We start from the raw sequence: 14,922 nt of genomic DNA on the forward strand, positions 1-14,922 counted from the left end.
AATACATACATTTAAATATCACTCGATCTGGACAGAATTTGATAGACTTCTACAAAATCTATAGACTCAAAATTTAAGTCGGCTAATGAACTAGGGTGGAACACAATGTTAGTAAAAAAAAATATGGGAAACATTTAAATCTGAAGCAATTTTAAGGACACTTCGCAAAAGTTTATTTATAATTTATTGCTCGATATATATGTTTTAGAAGTTTAGGAAAATTAGAGTCATTTTTACAACTTTTCGACTACGCAGTGGCGATTTTACATGGAAAATGTTGGTATTTTGACCATTTTTGTCGAAATCAGAAAAACATATATATGGGAGCTATATCTAAATCTGAACCGATTTCAACCAAATTTGGCACGCATAGCAACAATGCTAATTCAACCCCTTGTGCAAAATTTCAACTAAATCGGAGTTAAAAATTGGTCTCTATGGTCATATGAGTGTAAATCGGGCGAAAGCTATATATGGGAGCTATATCTAAATCTGAACCGATTTCAACCAAATTTGGCACGCATAGCTACAATACTAATTCTACTCCCTGTGCAAAATTTCAACTAAATCGGAGCAAAAAATTGGCCTCTGTGGTCATATGAGTGTAAATCGGACGAAAGCTATATCTAAATCTGAACCGATTACAACCAAATTTGGCACGCATAGCTACGATGCTAATTCTACTCCCTGTGCAAAATTTCAACTAAATCAGAGTTAAAAATTGGCCTCTGTGGTCATATGAGTGTAAATCGGGCGAAAGATATATATATGGGAGATATATCTAAATCTGAACCGATTTTAACCAAATTTGGCACGCATAGCTACAATGCTAATTCTACTCCCTGTGCAAAATTTCAACTAAATCAGAGTTAAAAATTGGGCGAAAGCTATATATGGGAGCTATATCTAAATCTGAACCGATTACAACCAAATTTGGCACGCATAGCTACAATGCTAATTCTACTCCCTGTGCAAAATTTCAACTAAATCGGAGTAAAAGATTGGCCACTGTTGTCATATGAGTGTAAATCGGGCGAACGATATATATGGGAACTATATCTAAATCTGAACCGATTTCAATAAAATTTGGCACAATTGACTACATTACAAATTGTACTCCTAGTGCAAAATTTCAACCAAATTGGGGTAAAACTCTGGCTTCTGGGGCCATATAAGTCCATATCGGGCGAAATATATATATATATGGGAGCTATATCTAAATCTGAACCGATTTCTTCCAAAATCAATAGGGTTCTATTCTGAGCAAAAACACATACTTGTGCCAAATTTGAAGTCGATTGGACCAAAACTGCGACCTAGACTTTGATTAAAAAAATGTGTTCACGGACAGACGGACATTGCTATATGGACTCAGGAGCCCACCCTGAGCATTTTTGCCAAAGACACCCTGTGTCTATCTCGTCTCCTTCTGGGTGTTGCAAACATATGCACTAACTTATACTACCCTGTTCCACAGTGTGGCGCAGGGTATAAAAATATTTGGGAGGTTAGGTTACCACATTGGTGAACTTCTCTCTTATCACTGAGTGCTACCCGATTCCATGCTAAGCTCAATGACAAGGGATCTCCTTTTTGTAGCCGAGTCCGAACGGCGTTCCACATTGCAGTAAACCCACTTAGAGAAGCTTTGAAACTCTCAAAATTTCACCAGCATTACAGAGGTAGGATAATCCACCGCTGAAAAACTTTTTGGTGTTCAGTCGAAACAGGAATCGAACCCACGACCTTGTGTATGCAAGGCGGGCATGCAGGTTAAATAATATAAATATTTCGCCAATGCTTGCGTTTATTTGGTTGCAATTCCATTTTTCTTCAACAGCGTGTGATTCAAATTCCCCAATAAACACAGGATGAGCGTTTTTCAAATGCAACACCTCTTCAGTTTGAGGGTAAATATCATTTTCAACATAAATTCAACTTGACTTGAAAAAGCTCATCTTCAATTCATCTTCAAATTGTTTGCGAATTACAACCAATTTGGCAAAATGTTGACGAAAACTTTGAAAATGTGTTGAAGATAATTGGAGAAAACTTTGACAAAACACTACCCTGAAATGCAACGAAAAAACCACATGGTTTTCAATACTACTTTGGACAACAAAGTTCGTGGAAGAAATACAAAAATGTGGAAATTTTTTAATAATCAATTGAAATTGCTTATAATAATTGGTAAGTAAAACTAAAACACGAAATGAAAACTTGAAGGAAGTCACTAAACTCAAATCTCTTTGCAGACAACTAAAATATTTGGATGCTGATTCTTGGACACATTAAGAGGCTGGCCGATGAAAAATGGTAGTGGCTTATCGAGAAGAGAAAGTTTCCATAAATCAAAGTGCAACCAAAAAAACTTGGTATTTATGCTTTTCCATATCAACAACTACTGGATGATCGCATCATCGGTTTAATTTGTTATTTTGTGCATTGAAATTGCTGGAAATTTATTCCAATTATCTGGCCATCAAGTTCCTGAAAATTGCCAGTATTTTAATAACAACAATTTTGTAACACCAACGTTCTTGAGGAAATCACGAAGTACGTGGTCAGTTGGAAGAAATACAAATTGGTAAGTCAAAATAAAAAGTGAAATGAAAATATAATGGAAATCACAAAACTCGATTGTTTTGCAGAAAACTAAAATCATTGAATGGTATATTCTTGGAAGATGTTGGCCGATGAAAAACCGATGAAGGAAACAACAAAGAAAAGTTTTCAGAAAACTTACAAAGTGCAACCAACTAAAACAAAGTGCAACAATTCCTATATCAAGGACTTCTGGATGAAAATGTGCATCATCGGTTTAATTTGTTATTTTGTGAATTGAAATTGCTGGAAATTTATTCCAATTATCTGGCCATCAAGTTCCTGAAAATTGCCAGTATTTTAATAACAACAATTTTGTAATACCAACGTTCTTGAGGAAATCACGAAGTACCTGGTCAGTTGGAAGAAATACAAATTGGTAAGTCAAAATAAAAAGTGAAATGAAAACATAATGGAAATCACAAAACTCGATTGTTTTGCAGAAAACTAAAATCATTGAATGGTATATTCTTGGAAGATGTTGGCCGATGAAGGAAACAACAAAGAAAAGTTTTCAGAAAACTTACAAAGTGCAACCAACTAAAACAAAGTGCAACAATTCCTATATCAAGAACTTCTGGGTGAAAATGTGCATCATCGGTTTAATTTGTTATTTTGTGAATTGAAATTGCTGGAAATTTATTCCAATTATCTGGTCATCAAGTTCCTGAAAATTGCCAGTATTTTAATAACAACAATTTTGTAACACCAACATTCTTGAGGAAATCACGAAGTACGTGGTCAGTTGGAAGAAATACAAATTGGTAAGTCAAAATAAAAAGTGAAATGAAAACATAATGGAAATCACAAAACTCGATTGTTTTGCAGAAAACTAAAATCATTGAATGGTATATTCTTGGAAGATGTTGGCCGATGAAGGAAACAACAAAGAAAAGTTTTCAGAAAACTTACAAAGTGCAACCAACTAAAACAAAGTGCAACAATTCCTATATCAAGAACTTCTGGGTGAAAATGTGCATCATCGGTTTAATTTGTTATTTTGTGAATTGAAATTGCTGGAAATTTATTCCAATTATCTGGTCATCAAGTTCCTGAAAATTGCCAGTATTTTAATAACAACAATTTTGTAACACCAACATTCTTGAGGAAATCACGAAGTACGTGGTCAGTTGGAAGAAATACAAATTGGTAAGTCAAAATAAAAAGTGAAATGAAAACATAATGGAAATCACAAAACTCGATTGTTTTGCAGAAAACTAAAATCATTGAATGGTATATTCTTGGAAGATGTTGGCCGATGAAGGAAACAACAAAGAAAAGTTTTCAGAAAACTTACAAAGTGCAACCAACTAAAACAAAGTGCAACAATTCCTATATCAAGAACTTCTGGGTGAAAATGTGCATCATCGGTTTAATTTGTTATTTTGTGAATTGAAATTGCTGGAAATTTATTCCAATTATCTGGTCATCAAGTTCCTGAAAATTGCCAGTATTTTAATAACAACAATTTTGTAACACCAACATTCTTGAGGAAATCACGAAGTACGTGGTCAGTTGGAAGAAATACAAATTGGTAAGTCAAAATAAAAAGTGAAATGAAAACATAATGGAAATCACAAAACTCGATTGTTTTGCAGAAAACTAAAATCATTGAATGGTATATTCTTGGAAGATGTTGGCCGATGAAAAACCGATGAAGGAAACAACAAAGAAAAGTTTTCAGAAAACTTACAAAGTGCAACCAATTAAAACAAAGTGCAACAATTCCTATATCAAGAACTTCTGGATGAAAATGTGCATTACATCAATTTACCCGTCATCAGTTTGATATTTTGTGATTTCCTCTTGCTGGAATCTATTCTAACACACAAGCCAGCAAGATCCTCGATAGTAATTATTTCAAATTGCCAGCATATTAATGACACCAACATTATGGAGGAAATGGAATTATACATGTAAAAATGTTTAAGATATTTAAAGTTGTATTCATAGTTTTATTTATTAATACGTTTAATAAGATAATTACATTTTGATTGGTATAATATTATTATTTTCATATATTATTAATGTTATTTTTAAGATTATTATATTTGTTAACGAAAAAATAATAAAATTTACAAAATCCCTAGAAATTTAGTATTGACTTTCAGTTAGAACTAGGATTGACTTTCATACAAATTGTGGTTTGAAAGTATTCGCAACAATGCTAGTTTTTTATTTTTCTCACATTGAAAACTGTTTGAGAAATTATTGAGTAGCGATGCATTTAAATTTGAGGATTACAATTGAGAAATTATTGCTATTTTGTTGAATTTTACTGTTGAGGGTAATGTCTGTTTTTTGTTGAGAACGCGATTTTCTCAACAATTTCTCAACTTGAATATTACCCTAATTCTTTGAAAAAATGTTTGAAAAATTATTGAATTTTAGTATTTTTCAAACGTTTGTGTTTATTGGGTCTATTCTCTTGGCGCCAGACAGTGCAGTACTGAAAACAAAAGAAAACCGTCATTGCCAGACTAAAAATTTTTCTTCAATACTACCAATTGAATCAACTGTTACTACAGCTGATCACAGTAAACGTTTTGTTTACATTTTTGGCAGATTGTAAACATCTGTTCAGAAGAGTTTTTGTGTTTGCTATTGATTGTTGACTTCTTGCAAAAAAATCGTACAAAAGATTGTTAAAATTGAAGCTAAATTAGAAACTTTGACGATTATTTTACGGATTAGTTAAATAAATCGCGAGTAAATTGTCACAATGTCGTCGGGCGTAAAGTGTCGCAATTGCGGTTCCACCGATATCGAAGAAGATAATGCACGTGGCGACAGAGGTATTCATTTGTTGATGCATACTTCCATCCACTTTTTAATTACATTTTCTATTATTCTTTAGTTTGTACGAATTGCGGTTCGGTTCTTGAGGATTCTTTGATTGTTTCGGAAATTCAGTTCGAAGAGGTTGGCCATGGTGCCTCTGCTATTGGTCAATTTGTTTCGGCTGAATCTTCCGGTGGTGCCACCAACTATGGCTATGGAAAATTTCAAGTTGGCTCTGGCACCGAGTCTCGCGAAGTTACATTGAAGAAAGCAAAGCGCGAAATAACACATCTTTGTCAACAATTGCAATTGACTCAACATTACATTGATACGGCTTTGAATTTTTTTAAAATGGCATTAATGCGCCATCTCACTCGTGGTCGTAAGAGCACACATATCTATGCTGCTTGTGTGTATATTACATGTCGTACGGAAGGAACATCGCGTAAGTACATAGAATTTTCTGTTTCTAAAGGTTAGCAAAATTTTCTAAAATTGAAAGTTAACGTGGATGGCTATTTAATTCTGCTCTTTATAATTAATCGACATTCAAACAATTTGACACGGAAAGTTTAACTGTCCGTGTTCAAATATAATTTGTAAAGCATTTCTTTCACATGAATGCTGAGTCTGAACCAGAGAAAAAGAGTATATACGAAGTCATATTGGGATTTACTTTAAATTGAATCATAGATTATAAATTATATAAAAAGCAAACTACGTGGAACTGTCTCTTTACGACATATGTCAAAAAAAAAAAATTATCTTTGGAGTTAACTTTGTAAGAGTTTATACTTTCTTATGAATTTCGTGATTGTAATTATAGTTGCATTTTTCTTTGGATTTGAGTCAATATTACGTGATTCAATATAGAAAGTAAATATTTCCAAACAAAATCTTCAATTATACTTTTAATTGGAAACATTTGTTAAATTAAAATGTTTAATTGGAAACATTTATTACATTAAAATGTTGGGATAATTAATATTTTAAGTGAAAACTTAAAAAAATTCAATAATTTTCTTAGCAATCTTTATTTTTTAATTTATTTGATCAATTGTTTTAATTAATTTTTTTAATTATGATTATTAATTATATGACTTTGTTTCCAACTTCAATCAACTTTTTAAATGGAAATATTTTGGTGTTTTTTTTTGTGCGGTTATATTCTTGCTTTATACTCAAAGAATATTCGAATATTGTTTTTAACAAATACTCTACAAAGTTCCCACCAACATTCCAGAATAGACAAGAACAAACATCGTAAATTCACCATTTCAATTGAAAATCAATTTTATTTCCAAAATCCAGTCTTTTAAAAACCATTTGCTTAACTTCTAACTTGTAAAGTCATCGGCCTGTTACTGAGTCATTCCAAATGTTTAGTGTCATTGATTCAATCCCCCCCTGTGGATACCACTTATATATTTTTGATTTTTTGCCTAACTAAATTGTACTTTCTTTTCCAGATTTATTAATTGACATCAGCGATGTGCAACAAATATGCTCATATGAGCTTGGTCGAACTTATCTAAAGTTATCAAATGCCCTTTGCATAAATATACCATCAGTCGGTAAGTCCTATTTTAATAGTCTTTCAAGTTGTTTAATATATTTACAATATTTTTAATTGGGGACGCGTGGTGCATACAATGAATTAATTAACACAAACATTTTTAGAAATAATGAAACATTGTATTTGGTGCCGGATTTTTTTGATGGCCCCCTGACAAATAGATAGCTCTATTGAAATTGAATCCAAACAATTTCAACTATAACTAAAGAAATAAAGCATTTTAGATGAAACAGTCCCTGTTTCGGCTAGTTTGCTTCCTAGCTAGCATTCTTTTGAGATCTGAGAACAAGAAATTGTGATAGAACTTATTTTCGCTGACACGGTGTATTTTCTTGACGAGTCAGTATGTGCGGTCGATTGGTATTTGAAGTGAAATTATATAGATATGCTCGATCGATTATTGCATTTTTTAATGTCGAAATGTCGAAGACATTGTTTACTTGGCTTCCAGTTGAAAATGTGGCAATAAAAAGAAATTAATTCAGGCAGGTTGAACATGAGCTTAAAAGGGTCCGGGTTTTGTTGCAGACTCCTTATAAACCGGTCTCCATATTTTACTACACACAGAAAAAAATTTCACGAAATTTTTTCCAATTAAAATTTTAATTGAGTTTTAAAAAATATTCAATTAAAAATTTAATTGAATCAACAAATTTTTTAATTGAAACAAAAATCAATCACAAAAATTAATAGTATCAATTAATTTTTTAATTGGATCAATTAATTTTTTAATTGACCTTCAATTAATTTTTTAATTGATACTATCATTTCTGTGATTGAAGACAATTCAATTAAAAAATTAATTGGATCAATTAATTTCGTGATTGAATCAGAAAAAATTTTTTTTGTGTGCATGAGCGGGAGCCTCCGTGGTGCAATGGTTAGCATGCCCGTCCCGCATACACAGTGTCGTGTATGCAGGGTGTCCCAACACCAAAACGTTTTTCAACGGTGGGCTATCCCCTGGTGACATTTCTGAGTGTTTCAAAACTTCTCTAATTGGTTTCACTGCAATGTTTAACACCGTTCGGACTCGGCTATAAAAAGAAGGTCCCCTGGCATTGAGCTTAACATAGAATCGGGCAGCACTCAGTACTGTGGTACCACAATGGACTGCAAAGTCTAAGTGAGCCTGAAATATCGGGCTGCCACTACACCTAACCTACATGTGCATTTAGAAAGGTTTAGGGTGTATTGAACAAACATATGTATTGACAACGAATCGATTTGTTCTGTTAAACCCACAAGGTTCTTGTCGATGTGCCAAAAACTATCAATAGCTTCATGGTAGATACAATGCTAAACGTAGCATGGGCATTTATAACCCACATTGTCTGATTTCTGACAATGCTTTAGATCCATGAATTAAATCTTTTATCAATTTGTGTCTTATATCTGGCCAGGAATTTTTTACAAGGTGAAATACTTATATTTCTTTACACCCTCAAATTGGCATATCTTACTTCGCGACACTTTTTAGTCCAATATTGAAATTGGTAAATATTTTCTGCAACAGAATCTTTTCATTCTAATCAATAGATGAGGATTTGGTAGAATTCTTGTTGTTTTGGTAGATGTTACAAAATATTCCTCTCCAACTAAGTGGTACTCAATTATCTACAGAAATAAAATTTTAACAAATATTTCTATAGAAATAAAAATTTGACAAAATTCTCTATAGAAATAGGATTTTGACAAAATTCTCTATAGAAATAGAAATACCCAGCAAAAACTCTCATTACCCGGTAATCTTGTAGGTAAGCCTGTTTAAAAATGAATAACCACTTATTAATTGGCATCGCTCCGGATTACATTTATATACGCATGTCCTACGAGGAAAGTACTTCTCCCCAGGCATACTTTCGGCAATGAAATAAGTAGTGCTTTTAAAGCATATAATCACCTAATACGTAATCACTTATTCGTAGATACACCAAAGCTTGCAAAATAGCCACTTATTCAGGCAACCAAATCTCGAAAATATTAAGGATTTTAACCCTGGACAGTCATCCTTCGTCAAAATGACGACGCTTAATTTAATTTTCTATTTAAAATGCATTTTGGTGGATGGGGAAATTATAAATTTAAGTTATACCAATACAACAATTTTATGATTTTTTGTCTTATACTATTTAAAAAATAAGAAAATAAACTAATTTTTGGTTCTCATTTTTGCGCACGATGCAAATTATAGCGTCTTGAAATAAGCCGTAGTCAAAATGACGAAGGATGACTTTAGTGTACAAAAAATAAGGATGACTTTCCAGGGTTAAGCCCCTTTTTTTATAAGGCAAATGGCATTTGAATTCTAGTTTAAGTGCATTTTGGAAGTGTAATGTGAATGAGGTATAAGAAAGCATTTATTTAAAACATAATATGATAATGTCATTTATTTAAAACACAATTATTATGAATTATTTGTGATAAAAATTTCTTAGCAGAAAAATCATCAGCATTAACGTTACATTACATATTCTTTTTGATTTTTTAAGTAAATGCTCAATTATGTGAATAATTATATCTAATGATACCGTCATTTATTCCATTTTATTAAGTCATTAACAACCAAAAAAATTGAAAATAACAATTCAAAAATTACCGAGAAGTATTTTTTTGTCATTACAAGTTAGTCATTATAACTCACCGCAATGTAATGCAACGTGTAATAACAGCTTTACTCCTGGTAATGCCAATTGCAATGATATGTGTTTACCTAGTTTTTGCTGGGTAGAAATAAAATTTTGACAAAATTTTCTAAAGAAATAAAATTTTGACCAAAATTTTCTATAGAAATAAAACTTTGACCAAAATTTTGTATAGAAATAAAACTTTGACCAAAATTTTGTATAGAAATAAAAATTTCAAAAAATTTTCTATAGAAATAAAATTTTGACAAAATTTTCTATGGAAATAAAATTTTGACCAAAATTTCCTATAGAAGTAAAATTTTGACCAAAATTTTCTATAGAAATAAAATTTTGACCAAAATTTTCTAGACAATAGAAATAAAGTTTTGACAAAATTTTCAATAGAAATAAAATTTTGACAGAATTATCTATAATATAAAGTTTTGATAAAATTTTCTTTAGAAATAAAATTTTGACAAAATTTTATTTAGAAATACATTTTTGGCAAAATTTTCTATAGATATAAAATTTTGGTAAAATTTTCTATATAAATAAAATTTTGACAAAATTTTCTATAGAAATAAAATTTTGACAATATTTTCTATAGAAATAAAATTTTGACAATATTTTCTATAGAAATAAAATTTTGACAATATTTTCTATAGAAATAAAATTTTGACAGAATTATCTATAGAAATAAAATTTTGATAAAATTTTCTTTAGAAATAAAATTTTGACAAAATTTTCTACAGAAATACATTTTTGACAAAATCTACTATAGAAATAATATTTTGACAGAATTATCTATAGAAATAAAATTGTGATAAAATTTTCTTTAGAAATAAAATATTGATAAAACTTTCTTCAGAAATAAAATTTTGACAAAATTTTATTTAGAAATAAAATTTTGACAAAATTTTCTATAGAAATAAAATTTTGACAAAATTTTCTATAGAAATAAAATTTTGACAAAATTTTCTATAGAAATATAATTTTTGCAAACTTTTCTATAGAAATAAAATTTTGGCCAAATTTTCTTTAGAAATAAAATTTTGACAAAATTTTATTTAGAAATAAAATTCTGACAAAATTTTCTATAGAAATAAAATTTTGGCAACATTTTCTATAGAAATAAAATTTTGACAAAATTTTCTATAGAAATAAAATTTTGACGAAATTTTCTATAGAAATAAAATTTTGACGAAATTTTGTTTAAAATTTCAATAGAATTAAATTTTGACAAAATTTTCGATAGAAATAAAATTTTGACAAAATTTTACTATAGAAATAAAATTTTGACAAAATTTTCTATAGAAATAAAATTTTGACAAAATTTTACTTAGAAATAAAATTTTGGCAAAATTCTCTATAGAAATATAATTTTTGCAAACTTTTCTATAGAAATAAATTTTTGACAAAAATTTCTTTAGAAATAAAATTTTGACAAAATTTTATTTAGAAATAAAATTTTGACAAAATTTTATTTAGAAATAAAATTCTGACAAAATTTTCTATAGAAATAAAATTTTGGCAACATTTTCTATAGAAATAAAATTTTGACAAAATTTTCTATAGAAATAAAATTTTGACAAAATTTTCTATAGAAATAAAATTTTGACAAAATTTTCTATAGAAATAAAATTTTGACAAAATTTTCTACAGAAATAAAATTTTAACCAAAATTTTCTATAGAAATAAATTTTTGACAAAATTTTCTATAGAAATAAATTTTTGACAAAATTTTCTATAGAAATAAAATTTTGACCAAAATTATCTAAAGGAATAACATTATGACAAAATTTTACTATAGAAATACAATTTTGACAAAATTTTATTATAGAAATAAACTTTTGACAGAATTATCTATAGAAATAAAATTTTCTTTAGAAATAAAATTTTGACAAAATTTTATTATAGAAATAAAATTTTATTTCTATAGATAATTCTGTCAAAAGTTTATTTCTATAATAAAATTTTGTCAAAATTGTATTTCTATAGTAAAATTTTGTCATAATGTTATTCCTTTAGATAATTTTGGTCAAAATTTTATTTCTATAGAAAATTTTGTCAAAAATTTATTTCTATAGAAAATTTTGGTTAAAATTTTATTTCTATAGAAAATTTTGTCAAAATTTTATTTCTATAGAAAATTTTGTCAAAATTTTATTTCTATAGAAAATGTTGCCAAAATTTTATTTCTATAGAAAATTTTGTCAGAATTTTATTTCTAAATAAAATTTTGTCAAAATTTTATTTCTAAATAAAATTTTGTCAAAATTTTATTTCTAAAGAAATTTTTGTCAAAAATTTATTTCTATAGAAAAGTTTGCAAAAATTATATTTCTATAGAGAATTTTGCCAAAATTTTATTTCTAAGTAAAATTTTGTCAAAATTTTATTTCTATAGAAAATTTTGTCAAAATTTTATTTCTATAGTAAAATTTTGTCAAAATTTTATTTCTATCGAAAATTTTGTCAAATTTAATTCTATTGAAATTTTAAACAAAATTTCGTCAAAATTTTATTTCTATAGAAAATTTCGTCAAAATTTTATTTCTATAGAAAATTTTGTCAAAATTTTATTTCTATAGAAAATGTTGCCAAAATTTTATTTCTATAGAAAATTTTGTCAGAATTTTATTTCTAAATAAAATTTTGTCAAAATTTTATTTCTAAAGAAAATTTGGCCAAAATTTTATTTCTATAGAAAAGTTTGCAAAAATTATATTTCTATAGAAAATTTTGTCAAAATTTTATTTCTATAGAAAATTTTGTCAAAATTTTATTTCTATAGAAAATTTTGTCAAAATTTTATTTCTAAATAAAATTTTGTCAAAATTTTATTTCTGAAGAAAATTTTATCAAAATTTTATTTCTAAAGAAAATTTTATCACAATTTTATTTCTATAGATAATTCTGTCAAAATATTATTTCTATAGTAGATTTTGTCAAAAATGTATTTCTGTAGAAAATTTTGTCAAAATTTTATTTCTAAAGAAAATTTTATCAAAATTTTATTTCTATAGATAATTCTGTCAAAATTTTATTTCTATAGAAAATATTGTCAAAATTTTATTTCTATAGAAAATATTGTCAAAATTTTATTTCTATAGAAAATATTGTCAAAATTTTATTTCTATAGAAAATTTTGTCAAAATTTTATTTATATAGAAAATTTTACCAAAATTTTATATCTATAGAAAATTTTGCCAAAAATGTATTTCTAAATAAAATTTTGTCAAAATTTTATTTCTAAAGAAAATTTTATCAAAATTTTATATTATAGATAATTCTGTCAAAATTTTATTTCTATTGAAAATTTTGTCAAAATTTTATTTCTATTGTCTAGAAAATTTTGGTCAAAATTTTATTTCTATAGAAAATTTTGGTCAAAATTTTACTTCTATAGGAAATTTTGGTCAAAATTTTATTTCCATAGAAAATTTTGTCAAAATTTTATTTCTATAGAAAATTTTTTGAAATTTTTATTTCTATACAAAATTTTGGTCAAAGTTTTATTTCTATACAAAATTTTGGTCAAAGTTTTATTTCTATAGAAAATTTTTGTCAAAATTTTATTTCTTTAGAAAATTTTGTCAAAATTTTATTTCTACCCAGCAAAAACTAGGTAACCACATATCATTGCAATTGGCATTACCAGGAGTAAAGCTGTTATTACACGTTGCATTACATTGCGGTGAGTTATAATGACTAACTTGTAATGACAAAAAAATACTTCTCGGTAATTTTTGAATTGTTATTTTCAATTTTTTTGGTTGTTAATGACTTAATAAAATGGAATAAATGACGGTACCATTAGATATAATTATTCACATAATTGAGCATTTACTTAAAAAATCAAAAAGAATATGTAATGTAACGTTAATGCTGATGATTTTTCTGCTAAGAAATTTTTATCACAAATAATTCATAATAATTGTGTTTTAAATAAATGACATTATCATATTATGTTTTAAATAAATGCTTTCTTATACCTCATTCACATTACACTTCCAAAATGCACTTAAACTAGAATTCAAATGCCATTTGCCTTATAAAAAAAGGGGCTTAAAATCCTTAATATTTTCGAGATTTGGTTGCCTGAATAAGTGGCTATTTTGCAAGCTTTGGTGTATCTACGAATAAGTGATTACGTATTAGGTGATTATATGCTTTAAAAGCACTACTTATTTCATTGCCGAAAGTATGCCTGGGGAGAAGTACTTTCCTCGTAGGACATGCGTATATAAATGTAATCCGGAGCGATGCCAATTAATAAGTGGTTATTCATTTTTAAACAGGCTTACCTACAAGATTACCGGGTAATGAGAGTTTTTGCTGGGTATTTCTATTTCTATAGAGAATTTTGTCAAAATCCTATTTCTATAGAGAATTTTGTCAAATTTTTATTTCTATAGAAATATTTGTTAAAATTTTATTTCTATAGATAATTGAGTACCACTTAGTTGGAGAGGAATATTTTGTAACATCTACCAAAACAACAAGAATTCTACCAAATCCTCATCTATTGATTAGAATGAAAAGATTCTGTTGCAGAAAATATTTACCAATTTCAATATTGGACTAAAAAGTGTCGCGAAGTAAGATATGCCAATTTGAGGGTGTAACGAAATATAAGTATTTCACCTTGTAAAAAATTCCTGGCCAGATATAAGACACAAATTGATAAAAGATTTAATTCATGGATCTAAAGCATTGTCAGAAATCAGACAATGTGGGTTATAAATGCCCATGCTACGTTTAGCATTGTATCTACCATGAAGCTATTGATAGTTTTTGGCACATCGACAAGAACCTTGTGGGTTTAACAGAACAAATCGATTCGTTGTCAATACATATGTTTGTTCAATACACCCTAAACCTTTCTAAATGCACATGTAGGTTAGGTGTAGTGGCAGCCCGATATTTCAGGCTCACTTAGACTATGCAGTCCATTGTGGTACCACAGTACTGAGTGCTGCCCGATTCTATGTTAAGCTCAATGCCAGGGGACCTTCTTTTTATAGCCGAGTCCGAACGGTGTTAAACATTGCAGTGAAACCAATTAGAGAAGTTTTGAAACACTCAGAAATGTCACCAGGGGATAGCCCACCGTTGAAAAACGTTTTGGTGTTGGGACACCCTGCATACACGACACTGTGTATGCGGGACGGGCATGCTAACCATTGCACCACGGAGGCTCATGCACACAAAAAAAATTTTTCTGATTCAATCACGAAATTAATTGATCCACTTAATTTTTTAATTGAATTGTCTTCAATCACAGAAATTATAGTATCAATTAAAAAATTAATTGAAGGTCAATTAAAAAAT

At 28.4% G+C, this 14,922-nt stretch overlaps 1 protein-coding gene and 1 long non-coding RNA gene across 2 annotated transcripts in view; both read left to right on the forward strand.

Moving 5' to 3' along the window:
- The first annotated feature begins 1,856 nt into the window (after positions 1 to 1,856).
- LOC142222021 (uncharacterized) lies at positions 1,857 to 4,697 on the forward strand. The gene is made up of 7 exons (XR_012718244.1): positions 1,857 to 2,190; positions 2,256 to 2,587; positions 2,652 to 2,983; positions 3,048 to 3,368; positions 3,433 to 3,753; positions 3,818 to 4,138; positions 4,203 to 4,697. It is a non-coding gene; the product is annotated as an uncharacterized LOC142222021 (long non-coding RNA).
- Positions 4,698 to 5,189: 492 nt separating this feature from the next.
- Brf (Brf RNA polymerase III subunit) overlaps positions 5,190 to 14,922 on the forward strand; it is a 132,252-nt gene continuing 122,519 nt past the window's right edge. The window contains exons 1-3 of the mRNA XM_075291948.1: positions 5,190 to 5,399; positions 5,462 to 5,830; positions 6,855 to 6,959. Of these exons, the coding sequence (XP_075148063.1) occupies positions 5,327 to 5,399; positions 5,462 to 5,830; positions 6,855 to 6,959 (547 nt within the window). The 5' untranslated portion in view covers positions 5,190 to 5,326. The remainder of the gene's footprint in view (positions 5,400 to 5,461; positions 5,831 to 6,854; positions 6,960 to 14,922) is intronic.

The sequence above is a fragment of the Haematobia irritans genome, chromosome 1 (assembly GCF_050003625.1).
Source record: "Haematobia irritans isolate KBUSLIRL chromosome 1, ASM5000362v1, whole genome shotgun sequence".
Taxonomy (NCBI): Eukaryota; Metazoa; Arthropoda; class Insecta; order Diptera; family Muscidae; genus Haematobia; species Haematobia irritans.